Source organism: Delphinus delphis, chromosome 17 (genome assembly GCF_949987515.2).
Source record: "Delphinus delphis chromosome 17, mDelDel1.2, whole genome shotgun sequence".
In the NCBI taxonomy this organism is placed as follows: Eukaryota; Metazoa; Chordata; class Mammalia; order Artiodactyla; family Delphinidae; genus Delphinus; species Delphinus delphis.
In genome coordinates, this window is record NC_082699.1 from 65,465,401 (window position 1) to 65,484,360 (window position 18,960).

Below are 18,960 nucleotides of genomic sequence, written 5' to 3' on the forward strand. Positions count from 1 at the left end.
GGCTGCTTAGGAAAAACTAATAGCCAAATAAGCAGACATCAGTGTGTACAGAGCATCAGACCCTCCAGGTGTCCTTCTCCTCTTTTCTGCCTCCCTGCCAGTCTATGCTCCTTGCAGGCAGGTCAGTACTGTAGTCAAGAGTGTTCACTCTGCAGTCAGACTGAGTCCAAACACCAGCACTGCTACTTAGTAGAGGTGTAAAGTTGGACTAATTTTTGAGCTCTTTAAGCTTCCTCTCAGATAAAATAGAATGGTGATAGCACCTACAGGGCTGTTGTAAGGATTAAGTGGGGGTAATGCATATAGAGTGATTAGAACAATGCCCAGTGGGCACTCCATGATCATTTGCTTTTGATACTTTCTCTCCTTTTGAGTATTCCTTGAGCACACCATACTATAAGTCAGGTACTGTAGTGGGTACTAAAAATGCCCGGGGGAAGCACCTGACTCTACCCTTTCCCACAGTCAGGAAAGGTTTTGCTGACTCCTGAAATGAGACTTAAAACGGATGAGCAGGAGTTTGTCAGGTGGGCAAGGAAAGGAAGGCTGCTCTACACAGTGAGAATCTCAATCTCAATGAGGGGGTGTAGGGGCCAAGTGATGGCACCTTGGGACAACTGCAAGAGGACTCATAAAACTTGAGCACAAACAGCACAAGACTGAAGGAGTCAGGGGACAAGGGAGGCTTGTAGCCTGGAGGACATGACACAGGGGACCAGATCACAAAAGACCTAAGCATCATACTCTGGAGTTTGAACATTGTCTTGTAAGATCTACCTTCTTCAATTGGCATATGGTCATGTCCTAGTGAGTATAAGAAGCTATAGCTTAAACACAGAGCGCTTTTTTTCGAGTGTACATTTTACTCTAAGATTCTTGGAAAAGAAACATTTTAAATTAAGACATACCAGTTCTAACATTCTCTGATCCCAGTTTCCTGAAAAGAACATCAAGAGGAGGACAGAGTATGTTACCAACGCTACTTCTCCTCCACGTGCTCCCTCCATGTAAGCAACGTGGCAGAAAGCCTGCGCGCCCAGAGCCCGTGCTCCGCAATAAGAGAAGCCACCGCAATGAGAAGCCCACACACTACAACGAAGACCCAACACAGCCAAAAATAAAATAAATACACTAAAAAAACAAAACAAAAAAAACAGAGTATGGTGGTGTCCCAAAGCGGGGAGTGGGGTGGAGGGCTGGGGGAGGGGCGGGTCAGCCTGCTTGAGGACATAGAAGGAGAGTTGTCAGGAAGTCCTTCCCTGAGTGGAAGCTTCACCATCCTGAGAAGCGTATTAGGATCTTGTGAAGCACACTGGAATTCTGCCAACTCCCCATCCTTGTCCCCTAATATTAGTTGTCTCCCCCCGGAACAAAGGTTAGAAGCAAAGGGTAAAAACCGTGGTGTGGCCTCATGTGCCACATTTGGTTATAAGTTCATTAAGATATCAAGTCTTACCCCCTGTACAGTCCTCACTACAACACCCCTCCATCTTCACTGTCCTTTGAGGCTCTAAGTTTGTTTCCTAATTGGGCCTCAATCCATTGAATCACTCTCCTTGTATGACCCCACTTCCATAGATCAGGCATTATCACGGTCATAATCCCTTCTGGTCCTGTCAGTGCTGAAAGTGGCCTGACTGCCCTGCATGCCAAGAACTTTCCCTGGGACCAAGCAACGGGTGTAACAATGTTATTTACCAATGTGCAGAGCCACAATTTTCGAAGTTCTGTGTGTATTCTTCTCTTTTTTCTAACACCTCCTTTTTTCTGATGTTTCCACCTTTCCTTTGCTATCATCTAGTCTACACTTTGGGCTCCGAATACGTGCATCCCAACCTGGTATTCTTTTGTCTTTTCACCTGCAGTACCAATTCTGCAGCATCTGGATGCTAGAGATTTCAATATCTATTCTTTTTTCTTCAGCTTCGGTGTAATTTTGAAAATTTTACTGAAAAATAAACTCTAGATAGCAGAGAGATGGGCTATTTTTATTTGAAGCAAAATCCTTTACTGGAACTGCTACCTGGAATAAAGAAAAAGACTTTTGGAAAACAAGGCATTGAACTATTCCCATAGCAACAAGGGAATGAGGCTTTTCTACATGACCCAACAGATGTTTATAGAACCACCAACTCCTAGAGAGGGTTACAAAGCAAAGAGCACAGGATTCAGAGGCCAAAGACCTGGGTACCAGAGAACCACCTCTGTCATTCATTGTATGTGACCCTGAAGTTCTTAGAATTCAAGTTCCTTGCATATAAAATGGGGTATGGGATACCCGTGTCTTCAAGGTTATTGTGATGGTCAAATGAAATAATCTGTAAGAAATTTTTTGTCTAGAGAGATCTAGACAAATTATAATCCCTCTTTTTGAGCAGATAATACTGAAGTTTAGAGGGGACAGCAACAAAAGATGAACAAGCAAGGCGCGCGCGCACACACACACACACACACACACACACACACACACACACACCACCAGTCTTCTGGAACATGTAAAGGGTGGGGCTTAATTCAGAGACATAATAGGTGTGTGAGCCCTTGTTTCCCAATGTATTCAAAGAGCACACAAGGATCTAGCAAGGCCGAACTTCAGGCTCTGGAAGAGAAAGCTCAGTCTTTGGGCTGTGGGGCTTTTAAGGTGCATGACTGAGAGAGTACAGGTCCTTCACATGATATGAGCAAGGGCCAAGGTCCAAAACTTGTGATCTCAGCAACATGATGGGGCAGAACCTTGGCTCCATCCTTACGTCATAACCCCAGCACTCATCAGTTGTCAAAATCAAGAGGTTGGAGTCAGATCTGGGGCGGGGTGGGCGGGGGGCGGTCACAGCTGCATAACACGGCAGAACTTTAGTATGCAGCCCAGGTCTGCTACCGTGGTATCCTGGTTGTGAGAGCACCAGTTCAACTAAACTGCCCCTCAGATTTCTGCCATACATTGGTTTGATTGTCTTAAGCTCTCAGCTGGAGCTAGTTTCTATGGCGTTTTTCAGAGGCTACCCTATGAGGAGTCAATCTTGGATAAGTTAGCCCTCAGTTTTCAGTGGAGTAATAAAGAATACTTCTTTTTCCGATTTAGTTCTTAACATTTTGAGAAACAAATAAGCCAGGCAGTTGAAGATAAAAATAGCAGCCTTGGGCTTCCCTGGTGTCCCAGTGGTTGAGAGTCCGCCTGCCGATGCTGGGGACACGGGTTCGTGCCCCGGTCCGGGAAGATCCCACATGCCGCGGAGCGGCTGGGCCCGTGAGCCACGGCTGCTGAGCCAGCACGTCCGGAGCCTGTGCTCCGCAACGGGAGAGGCCACAACAGAGAGGCCTGCGTACCACAAAAAAAAAAAAAAAAAAAAAGCAGCCTTATTGCTGATAAAGCCTAGGGTGGAAATATGGGTTAGGGGTACAGAAACAATGGGTTCCATAATTCTGCACTCCAGAACTAGGCAGACCAGCTACCAAGTCATATGCATCTTTCGTAAACCGTGGGCCTTTCTTGGCAGGAGCAAGATGTTTTCTAATAAAATTATCAAGTGGCCAATTTCTCTGCAGAGGCAGATCCAAAAGGGGACCCAGTAAGTGACAAGTTTCCCTCAGTCCAACCATCATAAGCAAAATATGGTAGATACATACAACCTAGGGGAGAGGAGGAGCCAGGTTAGTGATTGAGAAAGGCTAAAACTGTTAAAATAGACAGCCCATTAAGAATTTAGTGCTATGAGGGACTTCCTTGGCAGTCCAGTGGTTAAGACTCCGAGTTTCCACTGCAGGGGATGGGGGTTCGATCCTGGTGGGGGAACTAATAAGATCCCGCAGGTCGTGTGGCACCGCCAAAAAATAGAAGGGAAAAAAAAAAAGAATTCAGTGCTATGAGATTAAGTATCTACTTAGGAATCCAGTGTATTGTAGTCAGTCCTATTTCACATGAGAAAGGAGGTGTCTCTGAAGTATTCCATTAAATGGAGTCCCCAATTCACCCCCATGGATGTTTAGTATTAATACAACTTAAGAAAACAGTCATCCCAATGACAAAGCCATTCCCCATGTAATGTCTCATTCAATCTTAAAATAAACCTGTGAGATAATAATAAGAGTGACTAGGACTGTTCTGCAGATGAGCTGAATGACTTGCTTAGGATCAAACAGCTAGTAAACAAAAGACCTGGAGACTTAGTTTTAAATATTATTTCAGTGAAACTATAGGAGTTTCATAGGACCTTACCAGCTTTCCACAACACACAAGAAAAATATTGGAAGGCTCCAAATCATTGCACTTCAGTGCAGTTATTTTAGGGGTAGCAGTGGCAAAATAACTTCAAAACCATGTGTTTGATCTGGGTTATCTTTTGGTTGCTTAACTTTCATCAAGGATGTGTCTGATGGACAGAGATTTCAATACTTAAAGTCGCACTATAACTGCCCAAAGAGAAAGTGGAATGTTTTCACTTTCCCATTATTTCTCAGCTCAAAAATATTCAACAGGTTCCATTTTTTTTCCCAAATATTTAACCACCAAATTGAGACAGGAAGAGTCCTAAAAACTGCTATCTTTACTACAACCATTTACTGAGCACTTTCTATATGCCAAGCAGTTCACCAGGCATGATAAATATGTAATCACAATCCTGTAAGGAGGTATTACTGTCTCTATTTTATGAATGGGGACACTTTGAGAGTTCAGAGAGATTAGTCCTTGTGTGTAAGTTCCCACAGCTATGAACTGATCAGCTTAGAACTGTTGATTCCAAATGATCAATGCTATTAACATGACTTTAGAAAAGCAAAGGACTTCAGCTGTGAAAGATCTTGCTCGGGACTTCCCCAGTGGTAAAGAATCCGCCTTCCAATGCAGGGGCTGCGGGTTCGATCCCTGGTTGGGGAACTAAGATCCCACACACCGCGGAGCAACTAAGCCTGCGTGCCACAATTACTGAGCTCGTGCACCTCAACTAGAGCCCGTGTGCCACAAACTACAGAGTCCACGAGCCCTGGAGCCTGCACACCACAACTAGACAGAAGCCCACGCGCCACAATGAAGACCTGACGCAGCCAAAAATAAATAAACAAATAAAGAAAGAAGGACCTTCCTCTATAACCAGCTGCCAGCTCTGTCAGCAGCAACCACTCCCCTCAGAGGCTCAGAGGCTGAAGGCTGAAAAAGAGCATTAAAAATGGGTTTCAATCTATTCATGTATTTTTAATGAATTTGCAAGTCTCTTATCAAGACTTCAGAAGTTCAAAATTGATACTGAGTCTAATAAAAAAATATAGAAAGAAGGAAAACCTACAGTATGCTATCGTGATAAATACTAAGGACAGGAGAGTGAATTAGTTATAGCCTTGGCCTCAGTGTTGAGGCATCACACAACGGATGTGAATTAATGGTATCCACGGGAGCCATGGGATCATGGAGAATTTAACTAAATTGATGTCTTGCCCTCTAAGATTGCTATATTTCATTTATACTTTTCCTGAATTGGAATAATTCAATGTTTTTATTTAAATGGTTACATTGTCTTACTGCAGAGTAAAGATTAATATGAATAGTGTCAAAATGACTTTATTGCCCAATGTGTTGAATTATATAAAAACAAAAAAACTATAACATAATTCATTACAAGAACTTAACAGCAACACTGTGCACCATGTGGGTCACTCACTTAGAATCACAGAATTCTGGAGCTTGCAGACACACCCAAAGACTGTCCATCTCGCTGATACCAGAGGATCCTCAAGGAAAGGGATTGGATCTCATGATTCTGTTGACCCACCTCCCTCATAACCTGGTTCCTTACTGGACACCAAACATATAATAATAGGAGTGAGTGCAGAAAATAGTTTTTTCTGAATTGCATTTTCAATTTCTAAATTTTACAGAGACAAGGAGAAAGGCTGAATCTTAAATTAGTTAAACTATTTATTAGCTGTCTGTGTGGGAAGAATATTGCAGGAAGATATAATTATAAAACCTAAATGTAGCCGGGATCCAGACTAGAGTCGTCAGCCTATTTACAAAACATGCCAAATATCAGATGGCATGCAAAGGGTAAATGTGTTAATAGCAGATACGCAAAACATTGGCTGCAATTTCTAGGGAAGACTAAAGAATTTGGACTCAGCTTTTGGCAGAGCTGCTCTGCAACATACTTCATCTCTTGTTTCTAATCTAAGTGCTTAGAAACAGAAAGGACTTGAAATAAATGAACAACGTTTATTTTAAGCACCTTAAGCATTGTTCTAAAATCTTTCATTTTCTACACAGAAAAATATAAATATGAAAAGCATGGTACTAACCACCAGAATGTTTTTTTCTGTAAATTTAAAATCCCAAAGTAATCCACCCCTTTCTCCAATTGCCTACCATAATACAATACTATAAAATCTGAAGAAGAAAAAAAGTCTAGAATTTTGAATCAGAAGAGTTGTATTTAAATAAGGTCTAGCTATTAAAACAGTTTTGCAAGTCTTCTCATCTATAAAATTGAGGATTGTATCGCCCTAACCTATTTTGCTATAAAAATGCTGTGATTATTAAGATATTCTGATGGCTTATCAATAGCTGCTGTTTGCTTTTGCTTGCTATCGAAATTATTTTAAACACTTTGGGATCTTTTCCACCCTACCACGACAATGATACATTTTCAATTTTAGTTTTTTCTCACTTTCCTTTTACTTCTCTCATCATCCAGGAAACGAGGTCTGTGATAGTTGCAAAGGGAAATAAAAGATGAATAAGATACTACTTTCAGGGAACTTACAATAGAAGGGATATGGGTACCAAAAAATGTCCATGATAAAGGATAATCTCAAAGGATAGATTATAATAATGGCTTCCAACGAGCAATGCCTCCCTGTGTCCACGCACCTTTGCAATAGGACACTGCTGCTCCTCACATCAGAAGGGGGAGTCAATTTCTCCATCCCCTTGAATTCGGGCTGGTTTTGTAACTTCTCTTGACCAAGGGAAGATGGCAGAAGTCACATTGTGTAAGGTCCAGAGTGTAGGCATTATGAGATCTCATGATTCCTACCTTTACTCTCTTGGGACCCAATTGCCACACCAAGATTTGGCTAGACTATGAAATGGCACTACGCAGTGGTGAGAGAGATCCCAGCCTTCCATCTATCTATGCCAAAACCATCTTAAACCCTCCAGCTTCTGCCAACTCACCAGCTGGACTACAGTCACATGACTGAACCTAGGCAAAACTAGCAGAGTAATTGCATAGCCAACCCACAGAAATGTGACAGTAAATAATTGGTTTCATCCACTAAATTTTGGAATGATAAACAACTGAGACATCTGTTAAGTACTATAACGGAAGTAAAAAGTGATTTGGGAATAAAGAAGAGTTAGAAATTATTTCCTGCTCAGTGGATAGGGGCTGATGGTGGTAAAGAAAACTTTACAGTAGTAATGGCTTTTAATGCTTTTCCTGTTATTCTTTTTCTTTTGGGGGGGCTGTATTTTATACAGCTTCATTGCAAATATTTAAAGTGTAAAATGTGATGAGTCTCGGCATATGTATACACCTGTAAAGCATCATCACAATCAAGACAATGTATGTGTTTCATCACCCCACAAAGTTTTCTTGTGACCCCCTTTATAATCCTGCTTGCTGCTCTCTCGCTCCATCCTCAGACAACCAGATGTTTGCCATGACTACAGTTTGCATTTTCTAGGATTTTATATAAGTGGAATTATACAATGTGTACTCTTTTTGTCTTCTTTCTGTCAGCTTGATTATTTTGAGACCCACCCAAGTTGTTGCATGTATCAATAGTTCCTTTTCATTGCTAACGTGTATTACATTGTATGGATAGACCACAATTGGTTTATCCATTTTTCTGTTGACGGACATTTGGGTTGCTTCTATTTTGGAGCTATTACAAATAAAGTTGCTATGTACTTTAGTACATATGTGTGGTCATATACATTTATTTCTCTTGCGTAAATACCTCAGGATGGAATGGCTAGGTAGTATGATAGGTATATGTTTAACTTTTTAAGAACCTGCTAAGTTGACTTCTACAGTGGTTGTACCATGTTAAAATCCTACCAGTAGGATTATGTTCCAGTTGTTCCACATCCTTGTCAATCCTTGATATGGTGAGTTTTTTCAGTTTTAGCCATTCTCATGAGTGTGCTGTTAATTTGTATTTTCATGACTAGTGGCGCTGAGCGTCTTTTCATGTGCTAATATGCCACCTATATATTTTCTTTGGTAAAGTGATTGTTCAAATCTTTGGCATATCAACTATACTCCAATAAAAATTTTTTAAAATCTTTGGTGTATTTTTATTTTTTATATTATTATTATTAGATATGAGATATAAGAGATTTTATGTATCCTAGATAGAAGTCTTTTCTTGGATATATGTTTTTTGAATATTTTCCCCCATTTTATAGTTTGCCTTTTCACTTGATAACAATATCTTTGGAAAAGTAAAAGTTTTTTAAATTTTATTTTGATGAAGTCCATTTTATTGATTTTTCTTTTTTAGTTCTTGCTTTTTGTATCCCAGCTAAGAAACAACTGACAAACCAATGTTGCTAAGATTTTCTCCTATGTTTTCTTCAAGATGTTTTATACTTTTACCTCTTACATTTAGGTCTATAATTCATTTTGAATTTCTTTGTATATTAGTTTAAGGTAAGGGTTGATGTTCATTTGGATTCTTTGTTGTTTTGCTTTGGGGTTTGTGTGTGTGTGTGTGTGTGTGTGTGTGTGTGTGTGTTTGTGTGTGTATGGATATTGATTTGTTCCAGCATCATTTATTGTAAAAAACTACCATTTCTCCCACTGAATTGGCTTGGCACTTTTGTTGAAATCAATTGATTATATATACATGGGTCTATTTCTGGACAAATTCCATTGATCCATGTCTATGTTTCTTTTTCACGTGTCTATCTTTATATTGTCTTGATTACTGTAGCTTCATAGCAATATTAAAATCATTGCCTACAGGGAGAAAATATTTGCAAATGATACGATTGATAAGAGATTAATATCCAAAATATATAAATACCTCATACAACTTAATATTAAAAAAACCCAATTAAAAACTGGGCACAAGACCTGAATAGATATTTTTCCAAAGAAGACATACAGATGGCCATACAGGCACATGGAAAGATGCTCAACATTGCTAATCATCAGAGAAATGCAAATCAAAACCACAATGAGATACAATCTCACACTTGTCAGAATGGCTATCATCAAAAATACCACAAATAACAAACGCTGGAGAGGATGTGGAGAAAAGGGAACCCTCTTGCACTGTTGGTGGAAATGCAAACTGGTGCAGCCACTATGGAGAACAGTATGGAGGTTCCTTAAAAAACTAAAAATAGAACTACCATATGACCCAGCAATTCCACCCCTGGGTATATATCCAAAGAACATGAAAACACTAATTCAACAACTTTTGCAACAACATGGATGGACCTGAAGAATATTATGCTTAGTGAAATAAGTCAGACAGACAAATACTGTATGTTATCACTTCTATGGGGAATCTAAAAATAAAACAAACTAGTGAGTATAACAAAAAAGAAACAGACTCACAGATATAGATAAGAAACTAGTGATTACCAGTTGGGAGAGGGGATTAAGAAGTATAAACTACTATGCAGAAAATAAATAAGCTACAAGAATATACTGTATGGTACAGGGAATACAGCCAATATTTTATAACTATAAATAGAATATAATCTTTAAAAATTGTGAATCACTATCTTGTATACCTAAAACATACAATATTGTAAATCAACTATACCTCAATAAAATAAATAAAAGACAGGAAAATACCCAATACAATTGATTGTTTTATGTTGGCCTTATATCCTGCCACCTTAAGAAATTCATTTATTACTACTAGTAGCTTTTTGGTAGATTAATTAGGATTTCCGAATTGCAGATGATTGTCATCTACAAATTAAGATGGTTTTATTTCTTTCTTTCTAATTTGAATGCCATTCATTCATTTAGCTTTGCTGCATGGGCCAGAACATCCAGTACAATTTGAATAGAAGTGGTAAGAATATATGCTTGCCTTGTTCCTGATCTTAGAGGAAAAGCATTTCAGTCTTTCACTTTAAGTATGATGTTAGCTGAGTTTTTCATAGATGCTCTTTATTAGGTTGAGGAAGTTCCCTTCTATTTGTAGTTTGCTGAGAATTTTTATCAAGTACGGATGTTTGTTCCATTGGATTTTTTCTTTCTTTTTTTGCATCTTTTGAGATGGTCATGTAGAGGAATTAAGTCCTTAAATACCAGTGATTGTTATCCTTACACCCACTCCCAGCCACCTTTAGAGTTCTGTTCTTGGACCTCCTCTCTTATGTTCTACAAAATGAAAAGACCTGTACATTATAATAGCTTTAACTAAATTCTGCGTGTAAATAACTTCCAAGCATATATGTTTCATCACAAATTCTCAACTGAAATTGAGACCAATATTTTCACCTTCTAAATGTACTTTATCTACCAGGTTATCCTCCACATACATCTATGAAGATAAATATGTGTAAGATAAAAATTCCATGTCTATTCTCTTCAGTTAACTGACATTGAATTAAATAGGATCCTTAATATGAATTTATACCTTTGTATACCAACGAATATCTTTTAAATGTAGGGAATTCTCTGGCGGTCCAGTGGTTAGGACTCCGCGCTTTCCCTGCCGAAGGCGTGGGTTCAATCCCTGGTCAGGGATCTAAGATCCCGCAAGCCGCTGGTGCGGCCAAAAAATAATTAATTAAAAAAAAAAAGTCTTCATTAAAAAATATCTTTCAAATGTAAAATCAGAAAAAGTAAGTCTGAAAAAATTTTTTAAAATACTAAAGCCAAAACATTATAACGCAGGGTTTCTTAATCTTGTACTATGGACATTTTGTGCTAGATGATTTCTTATTATGGGGGCTGCCCTGTGCATTGTAGATATTTATCAGCATCCTTGGCATCAAACCCCCTAAATGCCAGTAGCACCCGCTATCCACCCCTCAGTTATGATAGCCAGAAATGTCTCCAGATGTTACCAAATATCCCCTGGGGAGGCGGCAAAATCATTCCCAGTTTGAGAACTACTGATGTAGTTACTTGCAACAGATCAATGCTCACATAGAGATCAACTAGAAGAACCATTTTTAAAATCTGCTTGAAGGCACTGGGGAGCCTCTAAGAAACTAGGATATGATGGGTCTCCACTGCCTTCAAATAAATAAGCTGGGTGATGTGGTGGTGGATTTAATAATTTATAGCAACCAGTGATAGCCGTGTTGCTCATTCTTTCCCTTTCTGAAAAGAAATTGTTATTGCATACTGGATGTATAAGGGCAGATACTTTTTTCACTTATAGCTTATCCGATACCAGAGTCAGTTTAAGACATTATAGAGAAACTGGCACATTCCCAGAGTTGAGTGCAGTCATTGCATGTAAACTTGAGCCCAATCCCTTGTGGTTGGGTGTCTTCCCAGATGCCCTCCCTTCTTCCAATTTTTGGCTATATACTTGGCCATACAGAATGGAGAGATTTACAAGTATCTCTTTCAGCTTAGTATGTTCATGTAATAGAGGTTTGATAGATAAGTAGATGAGTCATGTGGTAACTTAAAAGTTGGTTAAGCCCTTCACCTTTCTTTTTAGTTCCTTCCTCCTGGGTAGAGTATGGATATGATAGCTGGGGCTGAAGCGGCCACTTTAGATCATGAAGTGACTTTGTGCATAAAAGCTACACATGATGAAGCAGGAGGATGTGAATCTGGGTCTCTAATTTGTGGAGCATAACCTTTACACTCACCCTGGGAAACATGCCACAATAACTTTATATAAGAGAAATAAATTTCCATCTCATTTCGGCTGCTGTTATTTTGGGGGTCTGTTACTTATAGCTAAACCTAATCTAAACTAACTAGAAAAGTTCAGGGCAGTGGTTCTCAAAGTATAGAAGTGTGGTCTGAAGGCTCCTGATTTTTTAAGGGAGTTCATGGGTAGAAGACAAACCACAAACCAATCAACTTGAAGCAAAATGTGTGAAGTTCAGAAGTGATACAGAATGTGACATAGGAAGTGATACAGTTTTTATACAGTCCTGATACAGAATGGGTTGGGAGTCAAGCCAGAATTCAAATATCTAGAGGGAAGAGCACAGTGAATGTGGGTAGTGATTCACTCTTTAAACAAATCTCTATTGTACAGGTACCGTGTGTCAGGCACTGTACGGAGCATTAAGTATAGAGATGTAAGCAAGACAGATGAGATCCCATCCTCTGGGGCACTGACATTTAAAGCACAACTAGTCAGATCTTTTTCCTCTTATGAAATGTGGGCTCTTTACCTGAGTCGGTATGGAAGAAAGAACAGTTAAAGCTGTTAACAATTAAAGAATGAACTAAACTGAGATTTGTTCTTGTTCTCCCAAGTAGGGGTGGGGAAGAAAATGTTTGATTTATATGCTTTTAAAGTAACAGTGTGGGACATAAAATACATTCTAAAAACTGCACTTTCCGTTTCCATCAGTCTGAGGTTGAGGAAAAGAAGAGAAAATAGGGAAGAGAAAAAATACATTTGAGACATAAAGGAGACAGATACAGACACACTGCAGAATCGATACTGCAGAGCAAGAATGGTGGGGGAGGGGAGGTTGATATGCAAAAGGAAAAATCTTAATTTTAATTAAGGTGCCTAACAGCTTTCTTTGACTCAACTACCTCTGTTAAACTCCACTTATATCTTGCATCTGCATAAATATTTTATAAGTGGTAAAGCACTATATAAATGTATAGCCTTCATATTATTAGCAGATACCAAATCTTTACTGAATTTCACAGTTCTCACAGAAAATTCCTTTATAGTACAGTTTTTGAGGGTTCCCCCCATCTCCCCCTGAAAGTAGTTCCTTTGAGTTTAACTCTTCAGTCACCATTCTCACATTTTACTCATTTAAACAAAGGTTTGACTTGTAGTTGTGGAGAAATTATATAATCTACCATATGCTTACTCCATCTTTTTAATCTTTAAAAGTCAATAAAAAATTGCTGAAATTTCTTTCATTCATAAACTTATCAATAGCATTAACCTATGTATGACATTATAAAATTTCATATAAATACCAATACAAAACACCATGTGCTTCATACAGCTGTCAGTATAAGATCAATAGATCCTGAAAGTTCGGAAGCTTCAAAATTAAAATGTTACAAGTTCCTGCTTTAATTACTACATCATTTCTAAATGTTAGAGGGGAGAAACTAATCTCAGTGTTACAACCCATATGTCAATAACATTCATTCCTTTGGTAAAAACAAGTGATCTGTTAGTAAGGTTTCATTATGAGCACACAACAAAACCCTAAATTATTTGCTGATAGGTTGGTTATCCACTGACTTTATGAATTCTAGGATAGCTTCCCCATGCTTCTGAGTCATTTCCGTTTACTACTGTAATATGCAGGGGTATTAATCTTAATATTTAAATATTAATATTTAGTCTTAATTCAGAAAACATGAATAATCAAAACAAACAAGAAAACTTCTTACATGCAATCCCACTCCTGGGCATATATCCGGAGAGAACCATAATTCGAAAAGATACATGCACCCCAATATTCATTGCAGCACTATTTACAATAGCCAGGACATGGAAACAACAAATTGTCTATCAACAGACGAATGAATAAAGAAGATGTGGTATAATTTCTACAATGGAATACTACTCAGCCATAAAAAAGAATGAAATAATGCCATTTGCAGCAATATGGATGCACCTAGAGATTATCATACTAAGTGAAGTAAGCCAGACAAATAGCATATGATATGGCTTATATGTGGAATCTAAAAAAAGATACAGATGAACTTATATACAAAACAAATAGATCCACAGACGTAGAAAACAAACTTATGGTTACCAAAGTGGAAAGGAGGCAGGGAGGGATAAATTAGGAGTTTGGGATTAACATAAACACACTACTATATATAAAATAGATAACCAACAAGGACCTACTGTATAGCACAGAGAACTACACTCAATATTTTATAATAAACTATAAGGGAAAAGAATCTGAAAAAAAATATAAAACTGAATCACTGTGCTGTACACCTGAAACTAACACAACATTGTAAATCAACTATACTTCAGTAAAAAAAAAAAAAAAAAAATCTTACAATGCATTCCAAACTGAAATATATTTCATATGGTGAGGATTTTCTTAACCCCAACTTCCTAGAATGTAGTGTGATACCTTCTCTTCCCAGATATCTGTGTTGTGTATGTTTTCACTTCTTTCAGGTCTTCCCTGACCACCCTGTATAAAAATAAGCCCCCACATATGACCACCGGTACTTTCTACCCACCTTGTTTCATTTATCTCTGCAGAACTTATCACCACTATTTAAGTGTACATTTGCTTTCCTATATTCTCCTCCCCAACTCATGCCCCCCACAGAATAACCTTCATGAGAATACAGATGTTCTGGCTGTTCATTCAGAGCCTTGAACCGTTCCTAGTACATAATATGCAACCAAAAACACAGGAGTTGTTAAATGGACTTGGAGATTTTGAGTACAATTCCCTTAAGTTGTAAGTGAGAAAATAACTCCATAAATATAGAGGCAGGAAGGAACCTGAACAGAGAACAGACATTACGGAGTCCATGCAACTGATGTCCCAACTGCATAGTAAGTAGTTCAGAACACAGACTTCACACTTGGACAAAACCAGACTCTAGTCCGCTTATGAATAGTAACACCCTGGGCAAACTAACCTTTCCATGTCTCAATTCACCTGATACGAAATAGGGATGATAACAGCACCAACTTAACATTGTTATTACAGTGGTTAAATGTGATTATGTATGTAAAATACTACAGTGCATAGCAACAAACAAGTACTTAATAAAAGGGAGCTAACATTATATTTACCATCATCATCACCATTGACAACATCATCATCTCACTCAGGCTCCACAGATTGTTTTCTAATATTTCCCAAATAATTTATGGTAAGACTGACTATCTAGCTTCTAAGAAGCAGCAAATTAAAGAAGCAGAAAATTAAAGAGAGAGAGAGCAATTGCCAGATGTGACAGCAGCAAAAAAATGGGAGGAAAATGAAAAACTATAAAAACCAGATTCCCAAGGTACTGCATTACAGCACAATAACAATGTCCATAAAGATGACACTTAGCCACTAAGAAAAAGATTACATTATATTACATTTAATACACTCATAAGATGTCAAGAAAATATAATTCTAAAATTAGGAAGATTTACTTCAAAATGGTTTACCTGAACTTTTGGTGTAAAAGATAAACTTTCATTACCTTCAAAATTAATCTTCTGGAAAAACAGAGTAAAGTAAATGAGGTGTTATTATATAGAAGGCTTGGATATCTCTGCTGTAAATAAATACCCATCAGTGTAATTTTCGCCAATCTCTCTATCTAAAGCTTTTTTGACATCCTATTAAAGATCAAATTATCTCAATATGGGAATCATCCTTCTCTCATAATGTGTAATGTTGTATCTCAACTGTGGACTTCAGGGAAATGGTAAATAGTTCCATTTTACTGTCTCAGTGTCATTGCTACAACCCTGTAACAAATCTGCATTTATTAATCCTGTTTCTTTTAAGCTACAGAATAACCAGGGTTTTCTGAGATTAAGAAGAAAATCAAATTTCAAAATCAAAACCACATTCCAAAATTTCTTAAAATGTATTTTTCTTTGTTCAATTCCTTTGTAAAAACATTGGTCACCATTTAACATACAGTGCCAACAAAATGCACCTAATTTACATGCATAAACAAGTCAATAAATCATAATACACAGACAATATGAATTTCAAATGAAGAGTACTGACACAGCTCATGTTGCATTTAACCATAGTTATAGTTGCTCCCAAAAAAGAAATAGCTAATATGAGAAATAAGAATTCCAGTTTCAATCTGAAATAAAATTCCTCGTGACAAGTAATATGAAACAATGATTATATGAAGTCATTATCTTAAAGGGAACCATTTTTCAGAAGTCACTTTGTGCAAAGCACCATACTAGTATATAAAATAAGATCTTGAAAAAAATGTGTACCTTAGGTTAAGGACAAAAGGGCTCCATTTTTTTTTTTAACTAATTACCTGAATGATGTAAATTTTTATTGTGTCCATAGATTAAAATACTTTTCAATATGAAGGTTATATATTCCATATTTTGACATTTTAAATAATTCTACAGACGCTCAGCTAAAAAGATTCTGTAGGACTGGGTTATTTTCACGAGCAAAAAAAAATGAAAGCACTAATCAAAAGCCCTTTCTAAACTCACAGGCAAAGTTTCTGGATATGGGATTTAATTAATAAAAAGAAAATTTAAGCACCACAATAAAATATGTTTTTAGAGAACAGAAAGGACTGGCATTACAGTTAGGGACAAAAACACTTAAACATTTACCAAAAAAAAAAAAACATTTTTTTTTTTAAATAATCACTCTAATCCTATCATCTGAAATAATAAAAAAAAATTTTGGTGTGTCTGTGGTATTATATGGAAGATACAAACCACAGTTCTATTTAAAACGTTAAGTTTTATAATTCTAATTTGATCAAATGAAACTGTCATAGTATTTGTACATAATAAGAATGTTATATATTTATTTTTATTTTCTATGATTTATTTTTTCCCTCAAAAATCTATGATTAAAGGATACCACTAAAATCATTTTGAAGTACACAGAAGAGAATTTATGACAAATTGCCTTGTGAGAAAAAACAGCTCCTCTGAAAATAAAACCTCAAAGTAAATATGTGCAAATAAAACTTTAAAAATAAGGTAGCTGTAAATAGAGCCATCTTTAAGTTTCCCTTCTTTTGCATCTATTTAGCAAAATAAATAATTTCAGTGGCCCAAATAGTAACTTTAATTTCTGTTTTTCTCCTCCATGATGTGTTCATCAACTCTTACAATTAAGAGTAATTTTTTAGCCTGTGTAACAGACCACATGCTAACAAACTTTAAGGTTCATAAAATTAAAATTTATGATTCACAAGTATAGATATGAATCCTATCTATGCCTAAATCAGATACACAAGACTGGACATAAGTAACTTCAATCTAAAATATGATTTAAACACCACAAAAAAAGAAAAGGGACCAAAAAAGGGAGCAAGAATTTCTCCTCATATGTCTTTTAACCACTAGGCTATATATAGCAAAAAGCAAAATATAAAATATTTATTTTTCACCTCAAAAGAAGTTATCCAGAAATAAAATCTGCTAAAGAAGATATAACAATGTCAAAATTATGAGTACTCAAACTCACTCAATTCAGATGAGAAGACATTTGTAGGGGGAAAAGCCTTCCCAAACAGTATTATTTGTATTTTATTAACCTTACAAATATCACCTCAACTTCACCACTCAAACCATAAACCTTCTTGACAGTTTCCGTTTTATACTAATGTGAAAAAAAATTTTTTTAGCCTCTTAATTTTCCAAGTGTCATGTCAAACCCCTTAGTTCACACATTAATTCCACAATCCCCATTAAAAATACTCTAAAATGGGCTTCCCTGGTGTCGCAGTGGTTGGGAGTCCGCCTGCCGATGAGGGGGACACGGGTTCTTGCCCGGGTTCGGGAAGATCCCACATGCTGCGGAGCGGCTGGGCCCGTGAGCCATGGCCGCTGAGCCTGTGCGTCCGGAGCCCGTGCTCCGCAACAGGAGAGGCCACAACAGTGAGAGGCCCATGTACCGCAAAAACAACAACAACAACAAAAAAACCCAAAATACTCTAAAATAATGACTTTCCCTTAGGAGTCAGAAATCACTATGTAATTATTCAAAACTGAGAAATTAAATTGGTAAAAAAAACAATTCAAAATAATACACTTGTTAACATATATGGTTTTATGTAGTAGGGAGACCACATAATTGTTCATCCTGATTAATCTCCAGCTCTTGAGACAATAAGGTCTGAAAATTAAAATGAGTGATAGGTACTTAAAATACTTAAAGTCTCTGTCCATTTTGAATAGATGTGAGAGTTTTTTTTAAATGACTGAAATTATGATTGTAAATGTTTACTGTGAAACAGTACAAAATTGATGTTGCCAAAAAGAGTAAAAAAAATCTTTAACTGATGTTAAACATCTTAAGTAATTTGGAAAAAATCTTAAGGTTGAATTGTAACTATAAGGGAACAACAACAGAAAATGCGTTCATGCATGTACACGTGGTAAGTAACAAATAGGCAAACTCCAAGTCAGCACAGCACATCAATGACTGATACTTAAATGATATTTTGGTATATAAAGAAAGAAAAAGAAAAGGTAAAATGTTGACTGTCATTGATGAAAAAGCATTTCAACAATTTACACAAAAATTTTTTTAAAAAGATGTCCCAAGAAAACCAAGCCACAATAAGTTAGTGTTTTCCATAATACATGCTGAATTAGTTGATCCCATATCTATGCACTGTTACTGTCTTAATTCCTAAATGTTGTGACAGCATATTTAATAATTGAGGTACATTAGTTTACATCTTTTTATAGGTATCCTAAGAGAGTTAATTTTTCTTTTCCAGTTTTTCATCATCTTCACCTCCTCCAAAGAAAATCAAAGGAAACATTCCTAGAATGCAGCCAATAGTAACCCCAACAGCTTTGCCCTATGGAAACAAAAGAAAAGATTTTTTGACAGTTAATTTACCCCTGTAAGAGGAATCCTTGCTTAAGTATCTGATAAAAATTAAAAATTACTATGTACTAAAAAATTCAACTGTGACTATATTTCTTTTGATCATAGTAACTTAAATATAATAATAATGTACAAAAGGTTCTAGAACAAATAATATGTAAAGTTCAAAGCAACAAGGGAAAAAAATTTTTTTTCAAATTGCCATAGAAATAACATTAGAGGGGCTTCCCTGGTGGTGCAGTGGTTAAGAATCCATCTGCCAATGCAGGGGACAC

The 18,960-nt window shown here is 37.0% G+C and overlaps 1 protein-coding gene across 1 annotated transcript in view; it reads right to left on the bottom strand.

The window, feature by feature from the left end:
* Nucleotides 1-15,038: 15,038 nt before the first annotated feature.
* TMEM65 (transmembrane protein 65) overlaps nucleotides 15,039-18,960 on the bottom strand; it is a 47,233-nt gene continuing 43,311 nt past the window's right edge. Inside the window, exon 7 of the mRNA XM_059995162.1 lies at nucleotides 15,039-18,656. Within this exon, the coding sequence (XP_059851145.1) occupies nucleotides 18,555-18,656 (102 nt within the window). The 3' untranslated portion in view covers nucleotides 15,039-18,554. The remainder of the gene's footprint in view (nucleotides 18,657-18,960) is intronic.